Raw genomic sequence first — 23,100 nt, 5'->3', positions numbered from 1 at the left:
CGGATCAGCGTGGTGTGCCAGCTGTGGCAGCCATTGGAGGGTGAACCAACAGCAAAAGGAAGACCTTTCTCTGTCTTTCTCTCTCTCACTGTCCACTCTGCCTGTCAAAAAAAAAAAAAAAAAAAAAAAAAAAAAAAAAAAAAGGCAGAGTTACAGAGAGATACAGAGAGAGAGATTGAGATCTTTGATCCACAAGTTCACTGTCCAGGTGGTCATAGCTGTGCCAGGCCCAAGCCAGGAGCCAGGAGCTCCATCAGGGTCTCCCACGTGGATGCAGGGGCCCAAGCACCTGCACCATCTTCCAGGGAATCCGATCGGAAGTAGAGCAGCCGGGACTCGAACTGGCCTCCCAATGGGACGTCAGCGCTGCAGGCAGCGGCTTAACCCTGGATGCCACAGCGTCCACCCGTTTCATTCACATTTTTTTATAAAACAGCTGGGCTGCCCTAATTTAGTTACTATTTTTCATGCGCTTTACTAACTGCCCCGCTGCGCGGAGACCCCAGATGCGCGGCAGGAAATGGACACACCGGGGAGGGGTCGGGGGTCTTAGGGCTGCGCCGTGGGTGAGGGCGCCTGGAGCGCTTGGGAAGGGGCGTGACGAGAAGGGGCGGGGCTACGGCGGTGGGCGTGCCCCGCCGTCCAGGCCCCGCCTCCTCACGCGGGCGGAGGCTCCGGGCAAGCAGCGCGCGCGGCCGGGCCCTCTGCGGAGGCGCGCCTCCTCCTCAGCGGGGCCTCCTGGGTGGTCGAGGCGTACTCTAGCACGGTCGCGCGTGGGGTCGCGCGTGCTGCCGCGGACACTGTGGCGAGGGACGCGGGGCGCCGAGGCTCTGCCTGGTGCAGGCGGGGAGTCGCCGCCGGGGTCTCCGTGCTCCCCACCTCCCCGGCGTGGCGCCTCGCGCGGGGTCCTGGGCCGAGGCGCGTGCGCCCGGGGTCCGAGGTGCTGGGGGGCTCGGGGCGGACCCGCACCGTTCCCGGGGGGCCTTGTCCGATGTGTGGACGCCGCAGCCCGGCCTCCCGGGAACTGCGGGCTCCGAGCAAGCTTCGGGCTGAAGTGAGTCTGTCCCCGCGGCTGCGCGCTGAGGAGAGGAGGGGGCTCGGGGAGCGGGCCCGGGTCTCTCCCGGAAGCCCCCCGCCCCCGCCGCACAGCGGGACCTGAGGCCCCTCGGAGGTCGGGGAAGAGCCCCGGGCCCGAGGTTGCCCCCTCGCTGGCGGGCCCGGGGGTGGCCGGCTGCGGAGCTCTGCCCCTTCGTCTGTCTCGGGACAGCAGGCCCGGCCCTCGGCGCTCGCTCCCTTCCTAGCGCTGTGCAGGACGTGGGCCGCCCAGTGCCCCCCGCCTGCCCGCTGGACGGAGGCTGCGGCGGCCCGAGTGGCTATCAGCTCTGTTTTTACGCAGTTTCCATAAGGAGCCCGCGCCTTTAGGCTGCCTGAGAGCCTGTTGCAGGGTCGCCGCTGGCAGTTGTTAGGAGACTCAGCAGGTGCGGGGCCAGGGCCAGCCCGGCCTCTCATTCTGTGCCTCTTTCCTTCTCCTCCAGAATTGCTCTTCTCAGCGAAATCGTCTGGAGGGCGGCCCAGCGGTCAGCGGGGCCCCAAGGGACAGAGCCGGCCACCTGCCGCTTGTCTGCTTTTCACGTTCTGTACTTTTAGGGGGACATCAGAGAATGAACGAGTCCCGGGTAAGCTTTCTTTACTCCCCGTTTTGTCTTCTAGGGGATTTCAAGGCTTTTCAAGGCGCTCACATGAGCCACTTGACAGAGTGTGACATGGCGACGTACCGGTTGGGACATCTACACCCCACATCAGAGCGCATGCGTTCCAGTCCCGGTTCCGATTCTGATTCCAGCTCCCACTAATGGTGACTCTGGCTCAAGCAGTTGGGTCCCTGCCACCCAGGTGGGACGCCCAGACTGTGTCCCAGCCCAGCGGTTGCAGGCATACAGGGAGTGAAGCAGCAGGCTGGGAACTCTCCCTCTCGTGTCTGTGTGTCTGTCTCTTTCTCTCTGCCTTTCAGATAACTTTTAGGAATGTAGAAGCAGCCACTCGCGGGCAAACGGGGTGAGTGGCTGTGGCTGAGAGCAGGACGCGTGGCCCTGCAGTCACAGGGGTCAGCAAGGGTGAGCCGCGGCCTCCTCCGCCCCTATCTGCTGGCCTTGAGACAGGAATGCAGCCCGTTACTCCCACACGCAGAGCTGCTGGCGCTGGGGTCTGCAGGGCTTCCTGGAGTGAGGAGCTCGTGGCGATGTCCATGTCCCTCGTTGACAGTGGACGGTAGGACTCGACGCGCGGAGAGCTGTCTAATGCCTCTGCCGTTTCCGAAGCTGTTCGTTCGGGAGATTGAAAGAAACAAGCTGTGTGTACTTCAGCTTTGCCTCAACTGGCCGTCGGCTACGCAGCAGATGGTTCAGGCTTGTTTTCTTTGGCAAGTGTTTCTGAATTCTTCCCTTTTTTTTTTTTTAGACTGTGGTAAAATATATGTAACATAAATGTTGCCATTTTAGTCGTTTTTAAATGTATAATTCAAAGCCGGCACCGCGGCTCAATAGGCTAATCCTCCACCTAGCGGCGCTGGCACACCGGGTTCTAGTCCCAGTCAGGGCGCCGGATTCTGTCCCGGTTGCCCCTCTTCCAGGCCAGCTCTCTGCTGTGGCCAGGGAGTGCAGTGGAGGATGGCCCAGGTGCTTGGGCCCTGCACCCCACGGGAGACCAGGAGAAGCACCTGGCTCCTGCCTTCGGATCAGCGTGGTGCACCGGCCGTGGCGGCCATTGGAGGGTGAACCAATGGCAAAAGGAAGACCTTTCTCACTGTCCACTCTGCCTGTCAAAAAAAAAAATGTATAATTCAGTGGAATTCATTAGATTCACAGTTGTCTTATTCCAAGACATTTTTTATCACCTCTGACAAAATCTGCATACCTAGGGTGGGTGGGTGGTGCAGTGGTTAAGGTGATGTTTGCGATGCCTGCATCCCAGATCCGAGTCTGGCTTTGTTTCCAGTTCCAACTTCATTCCCAATTCCAGCTTCCTGCTGATGTGCACCTGGGGAGGCGGCGAATGATTGCTCAAGTCCATGGGTCCCTGCCACCCACATGGGTGACCTGGATTGAGTTCCTGGTTTCTGGCTTCCAGCTGGCTGAATCCCAGCTATGGTAGGCATTAGGAAGTGAACCAGCAGGTAGGACATCACTGTCTCTTTTTGTCTGCCTTTCAAATAACTAAGTAAATAAAATTTTTTTTTGACAGGCAGAGTTAGACAGAGAGAGAGAGAAAGAGAAAGGTCTTCCTTCCACTGATTCACCCCCCAAATGGCTGCTACGGCCGGCACGCTGCGCCGATCCGAAGCCAGGAGCCAGGTGCTTCTCCTGGTCTCCCATGCGGGTGCAGGGCCCATGCACTTGGGCCATCCTCCACTGCACTCCCTGGCCACAGCAGAGAGCTGGCCTGGAAGAGGGGCAACCAGGACAGAATCCGGTGCCCCGACTGGGACTAGAACCCGGGGAGGAGCAACCAGGACAGAACCGGCACACCAACCGGGACTAGAATCCGGGGAGCTGGCGCCACAGGTGGAGGATTAGCCTAGTGAGCCACAGCGCCGGCCTAAGTAATAAAAATTAAAAAACAAAACAAAACCTCTGTGCCCATGTAGTGTAACTACTGTATCCTCACTCCAGCTCCTGGTAACCTCTAAAACACTTTCTTTCTCTAGGGATTCCCCTACACTGGATGTTTTATGTAAGTGGCATCATGAGGTATTTGTCCTCTCACGTCTGCTGCCTTTCACTAAACGCAGTGTTCTGAAGCTTCTTCCAGACCGTGGCACGTACTAGCGCTTTGTTCCGTTTTGTGGCTGAGTAGTTTTTGTGTGTGTGCACTCTGTGTGCCACAGTTTGTTGACCTGTTCTTCTGTTGGGGGCGTTGGAGTTGGTTCCATCTCGGCCGTTGTGACTGATGTGTTCTGAGCACTGGGGTACAGGTGTCTGTCCATTCACATCTCAGCCCACTGTCTGCAGGCTCGAATGTTGGGTCCTGATACAGCTCAGTGGCACAGTGAGTTCAGCTGCTGCGTGGGATGCTCACGTCCTGTGCCGGGGTCCTGGCTCCTCTGCTTCCGAGGCAGCTGCCTGCTAACGTCCCTGCGAATGCAGTGGGCGGTGGCCCAGGTGCTTGGGTCTCTGCCACCCACGTGGGAGACCTCGGTGGAGCTCCTGGCTTTGGTATTGATCTGGTGCAGCCCTGACCATTACAGGCATTTGGAGAGTGAACCAGTGGATGGATGATCTCTGTCTCTCTCTCTCTCTTTGCCTTTCAAATAAAATTTTAAAAACATACTTTTCTTTCCCCTCAAAAGTAAGAAACCGTCTGGGCCTGCAGCTTTCTTTGTGTGACGTTGATTAACTACACATTCAGTTTCTTTGAAAGGTACTCAGATTCTTTCTTCTTTAGTGATCTGTCTGTGTCTTTCAAGACATTGTCTTATCTTTTTGTTTTAATATTTTGTTATATTTGTATAAACAATTCTTGTCTTTTTTTTTAAGAATTATTTATTTGAAAGAGTTACGGAGAGAGGTCGAGACAGGGAGAGAGGTCTTAAATCTGCTGGTTCACTCTCCAGATGGCCACAACGGCCGGAGCTGCACCGATCCGAAGCCAGGAGCCAGGAGCTTCTTCCGGGTCTCCTACATGGGTGCACGGGCCCAGGGACTTGGGCCATCTTCCATTGCTTTCCCAGGCCACAGCAGAGAGCTGAATCGGAAGTGGAGCAGCTGGGACTTGAACCAGCGCCCACATGGGATGCTGGTGCTTCAGGCCAGGGCTTTAACCCACTGCACCACAGCACCGGCCCCTGTCTGTTTTCTGTTCTCTATTTTCTTCTGAGTACTTAGGTTTATTTTTTTTTTATTTTTTATTTTTTATTATTATTTTTTTTTGACAGGCAGAGTGGACAGTGAGAGAGAGAGACAGAGAGAAAGGTCTTCCTTTGCCGTTGGTTCACCCTCCAATGGCCACCGCGGCCGGCGCGCTGCGGCCGGCGCGCTGCGGCCGGCGCACCGCGCTGATCCGATGCCAGGAGCCAGGAGCCAGGAGCCAGGAGCCAGGTGCTTTTCCTGGTCTCCCATGGGGTGCAGGGCCCAAGCACCTGGGCCATCCTCCACTGCACTCCCTGGCCACAGCAGAGGGCTGGCCTGGAAGAGGGGCAACCAGGACAGAATCCGGCGCCCCGACCGGGACTAGAACCCGGTGTGCCGGCGCCACTAGGCGGAGGATTAGCCTAGTGAGCCGCGGTGCTGGCCGGTTTAATTGAGTCTGTTTCTAGTTTCCATGGGTGGAAGGAGAGTTAATTGTGGAATTTTCTTTTCCCTTTTTTTTTTTTTTTTAAAGATTTATTTATTTATTTGAAAGGCAGAGTTACAGAGAGGCAGAGAGAGAGAGAGAGAGAGAGGTCTTCCATCTGCTGGTTCACTCCCCAGATGGCCTCAACCTCCAGTGCTGTGCCGATCCGAAGCCAGGAGCCAAGAGCTTCCTCCGGGTCTCCTATGCGGGTGCAGGGTCCCAAGGACTAAGGCCATCTTATACTGCTTTCCCAGGCCATAGCAGAGAGCTAAATCGGAAGAGGAGCAGCGGGGACCAGAACCGGTGCCCATATGGGATGCCAGCGCCCCACAACAGGGCATTAGCCTGCTGCGCCACAGCCCTGCCGCCCCCCCCCCCTTTTTAAAGGTTTATTTAATTTATTTGAAAGACAGAGTTACAGAGAGAGTTAGAGACAGAGAGAGAGGTCTTCCATCACTGGTTCACTCCACAAATGACCACAATGGCCAGAGCTGAGCTGATCCGAAGCCAGGAGCCAAGAGCTTCTTCCAGGTATCTCATGTGGGTGCAGGGGCCCAAGCACCTGAGCCATCTTCTGCTGCTTTCCTAGGATATAACAGAGAGGTGGATCGGAAGTGGAGCAGCCAGGACTTGAACCAGTGTCTGTATGGGATGCTGGCACTGCAGGTGGCAGCTTTACCTATTATGCCACAGTGCTGGCCCCCAGTTTTGTTTTCAGTCTGTTAGTTTTTGGTTCCTGTGTCCGGAGTCTCTGTTACCAAGTCTACCTACTGATTGACCCCTCTGTTCCCTCTTTCCTGGAAAGTGTTTTTGTTTTGAATTCTCTTAATCTGGGTAACAGGGGCTGGCATCATGGTGCAGCGGGTTAAGTTGTTGCCTGTGGTGCCCGACACTGGTATACCATGTGAGTGCAAGAGCCAGGAGCCTGGAGCTGCATCCAGGTCTCCATGTGAGTGGCAGGGGCCCCAGCGCTTGGGCCATCTTTTGCTGCTTTCCCAGGTGCATCAGCAGGGAGCTGAGTAGGAAGTGGAGCAGCTGGGACTCGAACCTGTGCTCATATGAATGCTGGTGTCACAGGTAGTGAATCAATCCACTGTCTCACAATGTGGCCTCCACTATTGGCTTTTTTAAAAAAGTTAATTTAGGTTTGCATACTCTTTTTTTTAAATAAATAATTTTATTTATTTGAAAAACTGAGTGACAGGGAGAGAGGACTAGACAGACAGAGATATCCTCCATCTGCTGGCTTACTCCACAAATGCCTGCAACAGCTGGCCAGACCAGTCTAAAGCCAGGAGCCGGGAACTCCTGTATCTCCCCATGGGTAGCAGGAACCTAAATGCTTGGGCCATTATCTGCTGCCTGCCAGGGGTATAAGCAGGAAGTTGGATCAGAAGTGGAGGCGGGGCCGGTGCTCTGGTGAGTGGGTAAAGCCACAAATGTGGTGGCAGTGAATTCTCTGAGTTTGTTTTTTTTTCCTGTATATTTAAATCTTGGTTTGCAGGGTTTTCTCCTTCAGCACTTCCTGTGGCTTTGCTGTTGTGTAGCGTTCTGTTTCTGATGGGAAACAGCCTCAGCGTTCTCGTCTTAGTTTCTGTGTGTGGACTAGACCTTATTTTTCCTGGCTGTGTCCAAGAGTCTTCTCTTTGTCACTGATTTTCAGCAGTGTTTTTATGAATGCTGTGTTAGTGTGGTTTTATTTATGTTTATTCTCCTTAGGGTTCTATGAACTTCTTTTTGGATTTACAATTTTCATTAAATTTGGAAACAATTTTGGGCGTAATTTCTTCAAATATTTTTTCTGTATGCCCCTAGCCCCGTCTTCAGTGATCTCAGCCCACCTGATGTTGTCCCACAGCTCAGTCAGTGATGCGCCCCGTCTCTTCCTTCTCCTTCCCTGTGGGCTGCGTTTTGGGTAGTTTTTATCGCTCTATCTTTTGGTTTAACTGATAATTTCATTTTTTCTCCTGAGGTCCCTCATGTGCTATAATTCCTTTTTTGTTTCAGTATTATTTCTAGAAATTTCAATTGAGTGGTTTTTTAAAAATCTTTCCTTTTTCTCATAATCTTCATGTTTCTGTGTTTTTGTGCATGTGGTAACACATAGTTATGTGTGGCTGTTTAAATTATGTTCACATGAACTATAAGCAAATTAAGATTTTAAAAATTTCGTCAGTCATCCCTCCCACAGTTCAAGTGCCCACGATCCGTGGGTGGCTGGTGGCTTCCTGCTGTGCTGATGTGGAACATTTCGTCACAGTGGGAAGTTCTGGTCAGCACCACAGTCGAGAGCATTTCTCCCAGAATGCAAAGGCGTGTGTGAGCCCTGGGGATTGTGTGCATGGCTTGTTGGCCCCTCATGGTGACACCTGCCGCCCCTCCCAGGGAGGACACAGGGTACTCCAGTGCCCTGAGAGGAGTCAACAGTAGGTTGCTACATTTAATCTGTTTTGTTTTTTTTTAATTAAGATTTATTTATTTGAAAGGCAGAGTTACAGAGAGGCAGAGGCAGAGAGAGAGGTCTTCCATCTGCTGGTTCACTCCCCAAATGGCCACAATGGCTGGAGCTGCGCCAATCCAAAGCCAGGAGCCAGGAGCTCCCATGTGGATACAGGGGCTCAAGCACTTAGGCAATCTTCTACTGCTTTCCCAGGCCACACCAGAGAGCTGGATTGAAAGAGGAGCAGCTGGGACTTGAACCAGTGCCCATAGGGGATGCTGGCACTGCAGGTTGCGGCTTTACCCACTGGGCTACAATGCCGGTCCCTACATTTAATCCTTAATCTGGAAAAAAGATAAATTAAGCTTATTATGTGAATTGGTAAAATGTATATAGTTAAAAGTAAGTCAGTTGGAGCTGTTCAAGACCGTATTGCTAGGATGATGACGTATTTTGGAGACTGCTAAGCTGGGAGAATAAGTCCAGATGGCTGAAAAATCTTGCAGAATACTGCTGCAGCTCTGTCTTGTCACAGCCTTTCACCAGTCTCCTGTGTGCTCTGTGGTTTTTATGCCTCTTTATCCTTGCTCAAGTAATTGTCCACATTAATGAAGACATATATATATATATATATATATATATAATATACAATGTTCTATTCAATGAAATCTGACCTAATATGAATTAGAACTGTATTTTCTACCATTATTTTACACCGACTGTAAATGATTCTAGCATAGCTATCATAATGTCTTAGTACAGGATAAATGCATGATATATATCTCCTTACTAAAATGTAAGCTCCTTAAAGGTAGATAACAATGGTATTAAGTTTGGTATTCCTGGAGCTGGTGCTGTGGCGCAGCGGGTTAACACCCTGGCCTGAAGCACCGTTATCCCATATGGGCGCCGGTTCTAGTCCCGGTTGCTTCTCTTCCTATCCAGCTCTCTGCTGTGGTCCGGGAAGGCAGTAGAGGATGGCCCAAGTCCTTGGGCCCCTGCACCTGCGTGGGAGACCTGGAGGAAGCTCCTGGCTCCTGGTTTCAGATTGGCGCAGCTCTGGTCATTGTGGTCAATTGGGGAGGGAACCAGCGGATGGAAGACCCCCCCACACACACACCTCTCCACTCTCTCTGTAACTCTGACTTTCAAATAAAATAAATACATTTAAAAAAAAAAGTTTGGTATTCCTGCTAAACTAGGGCAGTTTCAGATGTATGGTAAGAACTTTCTCTTTGTTTGAATTAATAAATCAGGTATCTCTATCATGTGATCTCTTAATTTCACACAGCAAAACACAGAATAAGATACACAATAGGCAACCTACCTATCCTTTATGGTAAACTCTTAGAATTGTTTCCCATGTCTCTTTCATGTTGCCTGATGCTGATTGGTGGATTGAACAGGAGTGTATTGCCCAGGGATCCGTGTCCTTCAAGGACGTGACCGTGAACTTCACCCAGGAGGAGTGGCTGCAACTGGATGGTGCTCAGAGGACCCTGTACCGCGATGTGATGCTGGAGAACTACAGCCACCTGGTCGCCGTGGGTGAGGCGTTTTCTCTGCTTAGCGCCTAGCGGTGTGTGTTTCCTAGTTTGTAGCTGCTACGATTTGTAGGGCCTTTATGGAGTTGAATGTATACCTCTCTGGGGTCGGAGATGGTGTGTAGAACATGTTTGCATCTCTAACAGGAGGTTCCATCAGGCACCTGTGGGACTCCGGAAGCTGTGCTGTCCTATCTCAGTGTGCATCGGCAGTCTCACGCTCTATTTTGTTCACAGGATGCTGCATCACCAAACCAGATGTGATCTTCAAGTTAGAGCAAGGAGAAGAGCCATGGACGTTAGATGCAGGATTTGCAGGCTGGGCTTATTCAAGTGAGTTGGTGATTACCTGGCAAAATAAGGAAGCCAGTGGACGTCAGGCCCCAGATGGGTTGGCTCAAGGGTGTGAACCTTCAGATGATCTCTGTAACTTCTGTGTGAGGACCTTAGACCTTTGGCAATAACTCAGAGCAGCAAGCCAGCCGGATGTCTTGGGTAACCTGAATTAGTCTTGCGTCTGTCACTCATAGCTTCAGCTGCTTTCTTTCTGCTTAATTGTTAGGGAAGTTCACCATTCTTCTACCCAGGACCTCTGCTTCATTTGACACCTTTGTTCTAGTCTCTCTAGCATTCATTTCCTCTCCATTTTCATGAAGTGTTTGTTTTTTGTTGTCTGCCTCCGGGATTAGTTAATTCTGCAGACATTCACTGCAGGGCTACTGGTGTCTCTCAGGTCCTTGATGTTGGGGATATGATGGTGAGCAGAACAGTGGCCCTGAGCACTCAAGCTGCAGGTACTAAGTAAGTTTACATGCCCAGCAGTGACGAGATGATGAAGAAAGTTAAAATAGGCTATTTAAAAAGAGACAGGAAGTGGGGTGTGTCTTTAAAAAAAAAGTTTATCATCAGTTTGAAAGGCAGAGAGAGAGAGATCTTGGATCTGTTGGTTCACTCCCCCAGTGTCCACAATAGCCAGGCTGTTCCACTGCAGAACCAGGTGACTTGAGCTCCATCCAGGTCTCCCATGTGCGTGGCAGAGACTCAAGCACCTGAGCCGGTATGCCTCCTGTGATGCGTTAGCAGGAAGCTGGATTGGAAGTAGAGCAGCTGGAACTTGAACTAGCACTTTACTGTGGGACGCAGGCATCTCAGACGTCAGCGTCACATACGGCACCCTGCTGCCCACCCCTGGGTGTGCTCTTTTAAAAGGCAGTCCAGGAATGCAGATGCTGATTGAGATGCCGCACATCCCACATTACAGTACCTGGGTTCAATGCCGGCTCTGCTTCCTGATTCCAGCTTCCTGTTAATGTAGACCGTGGGAGGCAGTAGTGGATGGCTCAAGTAGTTGAGCTCCTGCCAGCCTCACCAGGAGACTTGATTGAGTTTCTGGCTCCCAGCCTGGTCCATTTCCTGGCCTTGGGTCAATGCAGGCATTTGGGGACTGAACAAGTGGACGAGAGATTTCTCTATCTAAAATAAAAGGTGCTCAGAGTATGTAGTTTTTTAAATGATTTTTTATTTATTTATTTGACAGAGTCATAGACAGTGAGAGAGAGAGACAGAGAGAAAGGTCCTCCATCCGGTGGTTCACCCTCCCAAAATGGCCGCAACAGCTGGAGCTACGCTGATCTGAAGCCAGGAGCCAGATGCCTCCTCTTGGTCTCCCATGTGGGTGCAGGGGCCCAAGCACCTGGGCCATCCTCCACTGTTGTCCTGGGCCACCGCAGAGAGCTGGACTGGAAGAGGAGCAACCAGGACCAGAACCTGGTGCCCATATGGAATGCTGGCACTGCAGGAAGAGTATTAACCTAGTGTGCCATGGCACCAGCCCCTAAGATTTTATTAATTTGAAAGGCAGAGCAAAATCTTCTATCTGCTGGTTGATTTCCCAAATGGTCACAACAGCCAGATCTGAGCCAGGCTGAAAGTAGGAGCCAGAAATTCTATCCTGGTCTCACACATGGATGTTAGGGGTCCAGGGGTCCAAGTACTTGGGCTGTCTTCCTTTGCCTTCCCAGGTGCATTAGCGTGAAGCTGGATCAGAAGTAGCGCAGCTGGGTCTTGAACCGGCACTCCCATGTGGGATGCCAGCATCACCAGCAGCAACTTAATCCACTGCACCACAGTACTAGGCCTTTTTGGCTTATTTTGACATGTAATTTGTGTTTGTAATTTTTACCTGTTTTGAAATGCTACTTAATTGCTCTAGCTGACATCAATCTCTCCTTTTTAGCATTTTCTTTTCACTTGATGGCTGAGTTAAAAGAAATTGATGTGGTTGTTTGCAGTAAACCGTCTGAGCATATGGTTGTTACTAGAGGTGTTGGTCCCCAACTACAGAGTCTGCATTTTTATTCTTCTTTTCATGTGTGACATGTAGTTGATATGCTCACCTAGTAGTACTGACTTTTTTTTGGTAAAGGTTTTATTTATTTGAGAGGTAGAATTACAGACAGAGAATGGGAGAAACTGAAAGGTCATCCATTTGCTGGTTCACTTCCCAAATGCTGTGATGGCCAGAGTTGGGCCAATTTGAAGCCAGGAGCCAGGATATTTCTTTGAGTCTCCCACATGGGTGCAGGGGCCCAAGCACTTGGGCCATCTTCCACTGCTTTCCCAGGCCATAAGCAGAGAGCTGGATCAGAGAGGAGCAGCTGGGACATGAACCAGTGTCCATATGGGATGCTGGCACCGCAGGCGGAAATTTAGCCTACTATGCCACAGTGCCAGCTCCAGTACTAACATTTTTATTCAGAAAGTATTTTCTAAGTAAATAGACCTACACATTCCTTTAAATTCTGATTAATAGGGTAGATAGATGGACATTGCAGTCTACTCTATTTTGAATAAAAGTTTCTAAGTTCCTGGTATAATCTTCTTGAAGACCAGCAATGATATATCTTTGCAGAGATATACAACTGGAGAGTCCAGCGCTGCACTTACTAGGCTAATCCTCCACCTTGCGGCGCCGGCACACCGGGTTCTAGTCCTGGTTGGGGCGCCGGATTCTGTCCCAGTTGCCCCTCTTCCAGGCCAGCTCTCTGCTGTGGCCCGGGAAGGCAGTGGAGGATGGCCCAAGTGCTTGGGCCCTGCACCCCATGGGAGACCAGGAGAGGCGCCTGGCTCCTGCCTTCGGATCAGCGTGATGTGCCGGCCGGCAGAGTGCCAGCTGTGGCGGCCATTGGAGGGTGAACCAACAGCAAGGGGAAGACCTTTCTCTCTGTCTCTCTCTCGCTATCCACTCTGCCTGTCAAAAAAAAAAAAAAAAAAAAAAAAAAAAAAAAGATATACAATTGGAGATACAGTTCAAAGGCAACTAGAGAGACAATAAAACATGTTAGCACAGATTGCAGTTGGAAGAGATAAATGAAATTGTAAGATATATTAAATGAAAAGTCCTGGGGCTGGTGTTGTGGCATAGTGTGTAAAGCGGCCACCCGTGACACTGGGATTTCATATGGGCTCCAATTTGAGTCCTGGCTGCTCCATGCTAGTGTGCATGATAAAACATTGGAAGATGGCCCAAGTCCTTGCACCCTGCATACATGTGGGAGAACTAGCAGAAGCTTCTGGCTCTTGGCTTCAGCCTGGCCCAACCCTGGCCATTATAGCCATTTGAGGAGTAAGCCAGTGGATGGAAGATCTTTCTGTCTCTTCTTCTCTTTCTGTCTCTGTGCCTTTCAAATAAATAGAATAAGTCTTTAAAAATATATTTATTTATTTGAAAGAGAGAGAGAGATCTTCCATATGCTGGTTTACTCCCCCAAAGGCCAGAATGGCCAAAGCTGGCCAGGCTGAAGCCAAGAGCCTGGAACTCCACCCAGGTCTCCCACATGGATAATGGCAGCCCAGGTACTTGAGTCAGCTTCTTTTCCGGGTGCTTCAGCAGAGAACTGGATTGGAAGTAGAACAGTCAGGACTCAAACTGTGCTCATAGGTGATGTTAGTCAGTATTGCAGGTGGCAACTTAACTTACTATGCCATAACACCGGCCCCCCCAAAGTTGCCTTAATGAAATGTATATAGTGATTGCTTTCTAGTTTTTAAGAAAATGGAATTTAGGGGGCATAGATCGAAAAAAGATGAGAGAGAGCATTTCTTGGAGAATATCTGATTTTAGTAGTTCAAAACTGGGAAACAGGCAGCTGGGTATAGGGAATCTGTCAGACTTGCGACTTGTGTTTGGGAATGAATAATTCAGAAGATTCTTTCTTTTAATTTTTCTAAAACTGCCTTGAATAAACAATATAAATTTTTCTGTTGGCATGTAAATATAATTTGTTTTATCCTACAAATGTTTCTCCTAAACATCTCCTTGTCTTCTAACTTATCTTTTCATTACTCTTTGTGTTTGTAGCTTACTCCATTGTGTGAGTTTCCCAGTCATACTTTGCCCTCAGTTCTTTGTTCCATATGCTTAATTTCCCCTTCTCTTTTCAGTTTTGAAGGTCGTGTTTTTGAAATATCAAATATATGTGTGTTGATTGCTAGTTTTCCTTTCCCTTTTCCACTGTAGCAGGTGCTTTTCAGTTTTATTTTTTCGAAAACAAGAAGAGATACACATATGTAGGGATTTCACACCAAGGGCCTAGGCCTGAAAATAGAGAATCAGTGATAAAAATTAATCATATAAAAAATGTGTTAATATTTTTAAAAGCATATTTAATTTTTCTCATTTCTAGAAGTCCAGAAGTTAAATGACCTGATAAAGAGAAGCCAGGAAAACCTAGATAAACATTTGTGGTGTGCTTCACTCAACGCCTCGCTGGCTGAGAGAGAGAATGGTTTGGGGAAAACACTTAATCTGGACACAAACCCAGTTTCTTCAAGAAAAACACCTTGTCAGTATGACTCATCTGGAATGAATTTGAAATACATTTCAGGATCAAGTATTAACAATAAGAATTATTCAAGTAAGAACTCTGATGAAATTAGTGAATGTGGGGTGGTGTTGCCTCTTGATTATCAAGAAAAGACTCATCACAGGAAGAAGCCTGATGAATATTGTCAAAATGGGAAATCTCTATGTCATAATAGGGAACTTACTAAGCAACAGGGAGTTCAAGGTTTGGAACCATCTTTGGAAGATAATGAAAGTGCAGAAGCCTTCCCTGAGGAGGTGGCCAAAGCCACTAGTAGGATGATTCAAGGAGAGGAGACATCCTGTGGTTGTAAGAAACCTGCGGAGAATGCCTGTGAGAGGTCGACTCCCAAAGTCCAGCAGGATTCTCACACAAGGAAGAATCTCTCTGAAGTTAATGAATGGGAGAATTCAAACCTCCTTAGACATCAGAAAGTCAACATGGGGGAGAAAACCCATGAATCTAATGAAAATGAGAATGTTGTCAAGGAGTCAGACCTCACTCAGCCTCTTAGGACTGATACAAGAGAAAAAGCCTTTGAATGTAGTCATTGTGAAAAATCTTTTTGCCAGAAGTCTCTTCTCACTCAGCATCAGAGGACACACACAAGAGAGAAGCTGTGTGAAAGTGATAAATGTGAGAAAACCTCTCAGGAATCACAAATGAGTGATTCTCAGAGAAATCCACTAGGAAAAAAACCCAGAGGACATAAGGAATGTGTTAAAGCCCCTGTGAAGACAGTCCTCATGGATCACCAAAGAACACAGTCAGGAAAGAAGCATCACATATGTGATGAGTGTGAGAAACATTTCCGTCATAGCTCAGCCCTACGAGTCCACCAAAGAATTCACACAGGAGAGAAACCCTATCAGTGTAATGAGTGTGGAAAATCTTTCTATGCACAATCAAACTTCAATCACCATCAGAGAACTCACACAGGGGAGAAACCTTATGAATGTAAAGAATGTGGGAAATCCTTCTGTGTGAAATCAAACCTAACTAAACACCAAAAAACACACACAGGGGAAAAACCTTTCAAATGTAATGAGTGTGGGAAAACTTTCTTCCAGAGGTCACAGTTTGCTGACCATCAGAGAACACACACAGGGGAGAAACCTTATGAATGTAAGGAGTGTGGAAAATCCTTCTACTACAAGTCAGCCCTAAATGTGCATCAGGGGAAGCATAAAGAAGAGAAACCCCATAAATGCACCGAGTGTGGGAAATCCTTTTGCTATAAATCAGCCCTAATTATACATCAGGTAACTCACACAGGGAAAAAACCATATGACTGTAATGAATGTGGGAAATCTTTGTGTGTGAAGTTGAATCTCACTAAACATCAGAAAATTCACACAGGGGAAAAACCCTATGAATGTAGTGAGTGTGGCAAGTCGTTCTCTATGAAATCAGACCTTGTTGTGCATCAGAGGACTCACACAGGGGAGAAACCCTATGGATGCAATGAATGCGAGAAGTCTTTCTATAAGAAGTCAGCCCTCACCAAACATCAGAGGACTCACACAGGAGAGAAGCCACATGAATGTAATGAGTGTGGGAAGTCCTTCCATATGAAATCAACTCTAGTTATACATCAGAGAACTCACACTGGAGAGAAACCCTTTAAATGTAATGAATGTGAGAAGTCATTCTATGTGAAATCACTTCTCAATATTCATCAAAGAAATCACACTGGAAAGAAACCCCATGTTTGTAATGAGTGTGGAAAAGCTTTTTCTATGAAATCAAACCTCACTGATCATCAGAGAACACATTCAAAAGAGAAACCCTATGAATGTTTTGAATGTCATAAAACCTTTCGTCATAAATCAACCCTAACTGTACATCAGAGAACTCACACAGGTGAGAAGCCCTATAAATGTAATGAGTGTGGGAAATCCTTCTATATGAAGTCAGCCCTCAGTCAGCATCAAAGAATACACACAGGGGAGAAACCCTATGGATGTAAAGAATGTGGGAAGGCCTTCTTCCAGAAATCTCACCTCACCAAACATCAGCGAACACATACAGGTGAGAAGCCCTATGAATGTAAAGAATGCAAGAAAACCTTCTTCCAAAAGTCTCACCTCATTGAACATCAGAGAACACACACTGGGGAGAAACCCCATGAATGCACGAAGTGTGGGAAATCCTTCTGCTACAGGTCAGCCTTAACCATACACCAGAGAACTCACACAGAAGAAAAGCCTTATAAGTGTAATGAATGTGACAAATCCTTCTGTATGAAGTCACACCTCACTGTGCATCAGAGAACTCACACAGGGAAAAACCCCTTTGGGTGTAGTGAATGTGGAAAGACGTTTTATGTGAAGTCAAATCTCATCAGTCATCAGAGGACTCACACAGGAGAGAAGCCATATGATTGTAATAGGTGTGGGAAGTCCTTTTGTAAGAAGTCAGCCCTCAAATCACATCAGTGGACACACACAGGGGAGAAACCCCATGAATGTACTGAATGCTGGAAAACTTTCTCCACAAAGTCAGCTCTCTCTAGTCATCAGATAATTCATACACGAGTAATACCATAAATCGTTACAGATGGGGATAGTCTGGTGTCAAGTCAAATTTTGTCATACCACAGAGAAGTCACAGGAGATACTTTATGAATGTAATTGTGTGAGAACCATTTTGGTGTAAATTGGCATCAGAAAAATGCAAGTTGTTGGAATTAGAGGACTCAGGATGCAAATATCAGAATTCATGTGGGGAGAGGGCCCTGAGAAAATCCTGCTACATTTTTTTGAAGGATTTATTTATTTATTTGAAAGAGTTACACAGGAGAGGCAGAGAGAGAGAGAGGTCTTCCATCCGATGGTACACTCCCCAATTGGCCACATTGGCTGGAGCTGCGCCGATCAGGAGCTAGGAGCTTCTTCTGGGTCTCCCATGTGGGTACAGGGGCCCAAGGATTTGGGTCATCTTCTGTTTTCCCAGGCCATAACAGAGAGCCAGAGTGGAAGTAGAGCAGACGGGACTCGAACCGGCGCCTATATGGGATGCCAACGCTTCAGGGCGTTAACTCGCTGTACCTCAGTGCTGGCCCCCATCCTGCTACATTTGATAGTATCCACCATCAAATAAGATTCATTTATCAGAAAAATCATGGGGGAAAGGCAGTATTAAAGCATTTATAAGGGGACAGGTTACTGTACACCACGTAATTGATATAAATGTTTGATATAAATAATTGATATAAGTGTTTATATGCTTGAAAGCTTTCTTGAAAAAAATCTTACATAAGCAAAGAATCAGGAGATATATAATACTAGAGCTTGTGTTTCAGATGTGGTACCAAACTTTGACAATACGACTCAAGATGAACCTTTTGAAAAGCAAGTTGCAGCAGGAAGCTGACAGGCACTTGAAGAGCACCTGAAGTAAGCTGGGGTTCTGTGTGTTAGGAGGCAACTCACGTATGTTGTGTAGGTTTGATTTGTATAATGGAACTCAGCATAGTTTGCAGGACTTATATCTCCATAGCTTAATAACTTATGGCATATTTTTCCACACTAAATGCCACCAGTGTTTCTTTTTATTTTTTAAAAATATTTATTTGAAAGGCAGAGTTGCAGAGAGGCAGGTGGAGAGAGAGAGATCTTCCATCCGCTGGTTTACTTCCCAAATGGCTTCAATTGCCTGATCTGGGCCAGTCCGAAGCCAGAAGCCTCTTAAAGGTGTCCCATGTGGCTAGAGGATCCCAAGGACTTGGACCATCTTCTGCTGCTTTCCCAGGCCATAGCAGAGCTGAATCGGAAGTGGAGCAGCCAGGTCTCGAACCATTACCCATATGGGATGCCGGCACTGCAGGCAACGGCTTTACCCACTATGCCACAGCTCTGGCCCCTCTTTGTATCTTAATAGTACAATATACATAGGTGATGTGTTTGTTTGACAAACTTGACGTACTGTGCCAGAATACAGTGTTTAATGAGAGAAACAGAGTATATAGTGTGTTACATTTTGTGTAAGAATTTAGGGAACTAAGTTTATATTTTGCATACTTATGCAAATAAGAGTAAACTACAAAGTACAACCTAGAATTATAAAATACATACCAGAAAGTGAAAATCTGTGGAGACGGGAACATACTTGGTGATCTGACTAGGAATGGAAGCAAAGCAGCCTTGAATACTTTTTAGGAAGTTTTGACTTTGAATTATTTTACATATTAAAAGAAAAGCAGGTTTTTTTTTTAACTGGATATTTTTTATTCACACTAATGAAATATTCAGTGGAATAAGGCAAGTAAAAAATTTACCATCTTACATATCATTTTAGTTTTTTCTCAATATTATCATTGTGTAGTCCTTTCACATTTTCAGGAACATTCCTATCCCACTGCTTTGTTACTGTATCTTACAAAAACAAAGAAACATAATCTTAAGGCTTTTTAACTTATTCAAAAACACCAAAATGTAGTCTTAAACATGACAAACAGCAATAAGTTGTGATCCATGACATTAAGAAACTTAGATTGTGAATCAATATAAGTTCTCAATTAAAAGGGGTAACATTTGAAAAATAACAGAAGAAATATAACTTCAAGTTATTTACGTAACACAGGAAAAAACAGACCATATATATATATATATATATATATATTTTGCCTCCTCCCTTCACTAGTTTGCACCACTTAGAGATTTGATTACCCTCTTCAAACAAAATGAAAAATCTACCTCAGTCTATTTAGATGTGGGAGGATCTGGGGTACTTCACTTGAGAACTTACCCTCGAGCTGGCAACAACTATAGTCCTATGTGCAGCTTCTTCTACTGCTCTCACTTGCTCATCTCTTAAAGCCTCATCATAGAGACGACGAAAGCAGTGAGGGACAGTATCATTGATCTTGACCAAAAACTCAAGGACTTTCATCTTGCTAGTTTCACCATGGGCTCTGGGACCCCAGAGAAACCATAAGTTGGAGGATCAGTATTCAAAACCTGACGGTACTCCAGGTACTGTTCATGCACCAAATCTTTGGTGATGAGCTTCCAGGGCTCCCCAAAGATTAAGTGCCTCCTCCCAGCATATATCCCCAGTGCATTCAAAACTCCCACATCTCCTTCTCTGTGACACGGTTGCCCTTCATAAAGATCACGCCCAGGAGTGTCATCACTAGTCCCGTCTTAGGAAATTCCCTCATACCACTCAGCCTACCCTCAGTGGAGAGGCTTAGCTTGCTGACAAGGACATAGGAGTGACTATTGCATTTATCTACCTTCAAGTAAAGGCCAAAGACCAGTTCAACATGCTCTGAAGTTCTCCTGAAGATTTCTGGGAAATGCTCCTTATACTTTTTGTTGACAACCTTCAGCATGCCTGCCTGTGTAATGGTCTCTTGTTTTCTATATTTCTCAAGAAAGAACTTCACAAACTGATTTATCTCCAGGGACAGTGGATCTATGACTGAGGTCTGAACAGAAGCTGCCTCCTTGAAGATTATATTAGTCCCATCTTCCACAACTACATCAGAGCTTGGATCAGAAACACCTGCAACTGGGGAGCTAGAGGATGGACATCCCAGAGGTATTTGGGAACTGCAAGGTACAGGAGAGCCTAGGAGAGCACCCACACTAACAGGACCTGAAGGAGCAGAGAAAGAGGCTCTCTCTTCCTCTGCTACAAAGGCCTGGGCAGCCATGGAATGGTAGGTCATACTGAGAGTCTTCTGGTCCTTCTCAGGAGCACCAAACTCACTCTTCTGTTCCTGAGACATGGCCACAGTCAGCCACATGTGGGAGAGTAGGCAGAGGAGCTGGCAAGGAAGGCACCTGATAGATAGCCCCAGAAATTAAGTGTGGACTTCTCTGGTCCCACGTGGCTGGGTGCTCCAAAACTGGTAAGACTTGTGACATCGCTTCAGCTTTCTAGCAGCCACACGTTTCATGGCTGGGTCTCCTCCCCAATATCCTTTGGGGCCAAAAAGCAGGTTTTGAAATTGAAGTTAAAAAATAACAATCACACAGAAAAGGTAATTCTTTCAGTTGACTTTTGGACATAGTGTTATGACTACATCCTCAGTGGGATGTTTCTCAGGACAAAAAAATTTGTTAGAAGTCACTCATTAACTTCTATGTTAGTAATATTGCTGTGATTTTGAAGCTGTTTTGTCAAGTAGGATAAACAAAAAGAAATTTGCAATTAACTAGGAACCTAAAATTCTCAGTTTAAGCGGTGACTGTAAAAATTATTCAGGTCCAGTTCTCCATAATGATAAATATGAATTGAAATATCATTATTTAAAATATGTATAGATTTCCTGGTCTGTTCACTGAGAGGGCCTAGAAACAGCACCCCCGTAATGATAAGCATATTCAGTCTCCTACATTTTCTTTTTTTTTTAAATTTATTTATTTATTAGAGTTACAGAGAGTGAGAGAGAGGTTGTCAATCCTCTGGTTCACTCCCCAGATTGCTTCAGTGACTAGAGCTGTGCTGATCTGAAGCCAGGAGCCAGGAGCTTCCTCTGGGTCTCCCACACGGGTGCAGGGGCCAAGCACTTGGGCCATCTGCTGCTGTTGCTGCTTTGCCAGGCGCATTAGCAAGGAGCTGAATTGGAAGTGGAGCAGCCAGGACTCAAACCAGTGCCCATATGGGATGCTGGCACTGCAGGTGGTGGCTTTACCCGCTTCACCATAGTGCCAGCCTCTCCTACATTTTCAGTAACTCCTTGGTGAAATAGCTGATCTAGGTTGTGAAGTGACCGAAGTGAGCCTGGGGCCTCTGGACCAGAAGCCAAAGAAGGGTGATGTGTGAGTGGACACAGAGTTGAAAGAGGCTTCAAAGTTGGCCAAATTTGAGGTGATTTAATAATAAAATAATGACTATCCGATTGTACTATTTTGAATAAACCAAAATCTGAGTCCACAATGATGCAAAAAAGAGGGCCTACAGTAATTTCAACTTGGGAGGCAAATCTTGCACAGATTCCTTACACTGGTTGAGTGGAGAGAATAAGGTTTTTACTGATTTTTTTTTTAAGTTTAAATTTATTTGAAAGGCAGAGGGTGAGAAAGAGTTTCCATCTGCTGGTTCACTCCCCAAATGCCAAAAACAGCCAGAGCTAGGCCACGTTGGAGCCAGGTCTATGTTGGTCTCTAGTATAACCCAAGTTACAGAGCCCTCCAGGTGCATTAGCAGGAAGGTGGATCAGAGGCACGGAGTAGCCGGGACTTGAGCCACGCATTCCAGTATGGGACGCAGGTGTCTCAAGTGATGGCTTAACCCACTGCAGCATAACTCTTGCTCCACCCTGTTCTTTTAGTAGGAGAAGTCCAACTCTCCTTGTGGAAGCTGTTGCAGTGCCTGCTAATACGTGTGGAAAGAGTGATAAAATTTGACAAATCACTGCTGGGGCCAACACAGTGGCATAGTGGGCTAAGCCTCTGCTGGCATCCCGTGTGGGCACTGGTTCCTGTCCTGGCTGCTGCTCTTCCTATCCAGCTCTCTGCTATGTCCTGGGAAAGCAGTAGAGGATCTGGAAACCTGGAAGAAGCTCCTGGCTTCGGGTTAGCTCAGCTCTGGCCCTTGAGGCCATTTCAGGAGTGAACCAGTGGATGAAAGACCTCTGTGTCTATCTGTCTTTCTCTGTAACTCTGCCTCTCAAATAAAATCTTTAAAAAAAAAAAAAACTGCATTTAGACAAGACTCATTAATGTATGCTAAAGCCATTAGGTGAAACAGAAGCACGATACTCATGTAGTGCCACAGTATCACCCACAGATATTTTCCTGTAATTTAAGGGCTACCTTTATAAATGATTGACCCCACTGTTTACCTATGTGATCAATGTAGCATTCTTAGTGGTAGTGACATTATGTGCCTTTTGAGATGCAGTACAGAATAGTTTGTTGCACGGTTAAGCGTTCCTGCCAAGTTATTTCATATGAACCTAATCAAGTGTTCTGACTTCACTTAATTTTCAGAAAATACAGTAGAGCAACAAATACATTTGGGAAAGCAAATCAGACAAAACTAGGATGTAGGATATTTACATAACAACTGGCCTGTCTCTTCTAAAAGTCAGTGTTGTTTTTATTTTTTTTTAAAGATTTATTTTGTTTATTTGACAGAGTTACAGGGAAAGAGAGGTAGACACAGAGAGAAGGAGAGCTCTTCTGTTTACCAGCTTACTCCCCAAATGGCTGGAGCTGAGCTGATCCAAAATCAGGAGCCAGGAGCCTCCTCTAGGTCTCCCACACGGGTGGGCCATCCTCCGCTATCTTCCCAGGCACATCAGCAGAGAGCTGGATCAGAATTGGAGCAGCTGGGACTTGAACTGGTACCCATATGGGAGGCTTGCACTGCAGGCCGGGGCTCCAACCCACAGTGCCACAGCACCAGCTCCTGTCATTGTTTTTAAAATGAAAAGCTAGCCTGAACCTTGATTGAATATAAAATATACATGGCTCAAAAAGACATCGATATATACATATTTTGGGGGCAGTTGGAGGAATTTGAAAAAGTAATGGATATTAGACAGTATTAGATAACTAGGGTTACTTAAGTTTGTTTATTGAAGTTATAAATGTTAGTGCCTTTCTAGGACACACGGGCTGAATCTTGAGTTTTCATATTTGCAGCTTCGAAGTGGTTTTGGGAAAATGCATACATAAGAAGAAGCAAAAATGGCAGAATTGTAGCAAGTGTTGAACTTAGTGATAGTTCACTTTTTAAAAAGATATCTTTTTGAGAAATTCTGTAATAAAATGAGGAAATACCATACCACTATCTTACTGTTTCTTGGTATGTACGAAAATTATGCCCCTTGTTACTAATTGCCCTTTTTTTAACTTTTATTTAATGAATATAGATTTCCAAAGTACAGCTTATGGACTACATTGGCTTCCCCCCACCCCCCGATGACTTCCCTCCCACCCGCAACCCTCCCCTTTCCCACTCT

General features: G+C 46.8%; 1 protein-coding gene and 1 pseudogene across 1 annotated transcript; one reads left to right on the top strand and one right to left on the bottom strand.

Annotated features, from left to right (window-relative positions):
- Window positions 1-574: 574 nt before the first annotated feature.
- Window positions 575-22,920, top strand: LOC100343865 (zinc finger protein 33B). The gene is given in 7 exon segments (XM_051839049.2): window positions 575-1,054; window positions 1,536-1,676; window positions 9,175-9,316; window positions 9,550-9,645; window positions 13,998-16,627; window positions 16,629-17,575; window positions 19,588-22,920. Coding segments are annotated over 6 exon segments (3,147 nt in total). The 5' UTR covers window positions 575-991; the 3' UTR covers window positions 16,704-17,575; window positions 19,588-22,920.
- Window positions 18,812-19,932, bottom strand: LOC103345910 (melanoma-associated antigen B1-like; annotated as a pseudogene).
- Window positions 22,921-23,100: the final 180 nt, after the last annotated feature.

This window comes from Oryctolagus cuniculus, chromosome 19 (assembly GCF_964237555.1).
Source record: "Oryctolagus cuniculus chromosome 19, mOryCun1.1, whole genome shotgun sequence".
In the NCBI taxonomy this organism is placed as follows: domain Eukaryota; kingdom Metazoa; phylum Chordata; class Mammalia; order Lagomorpha; family Leporidae; genus Oryctolagus; species Oryctolagus cuniculus.
This window is presented reverse-complemented; position numbering and strand designations above follow the sequence as displayed.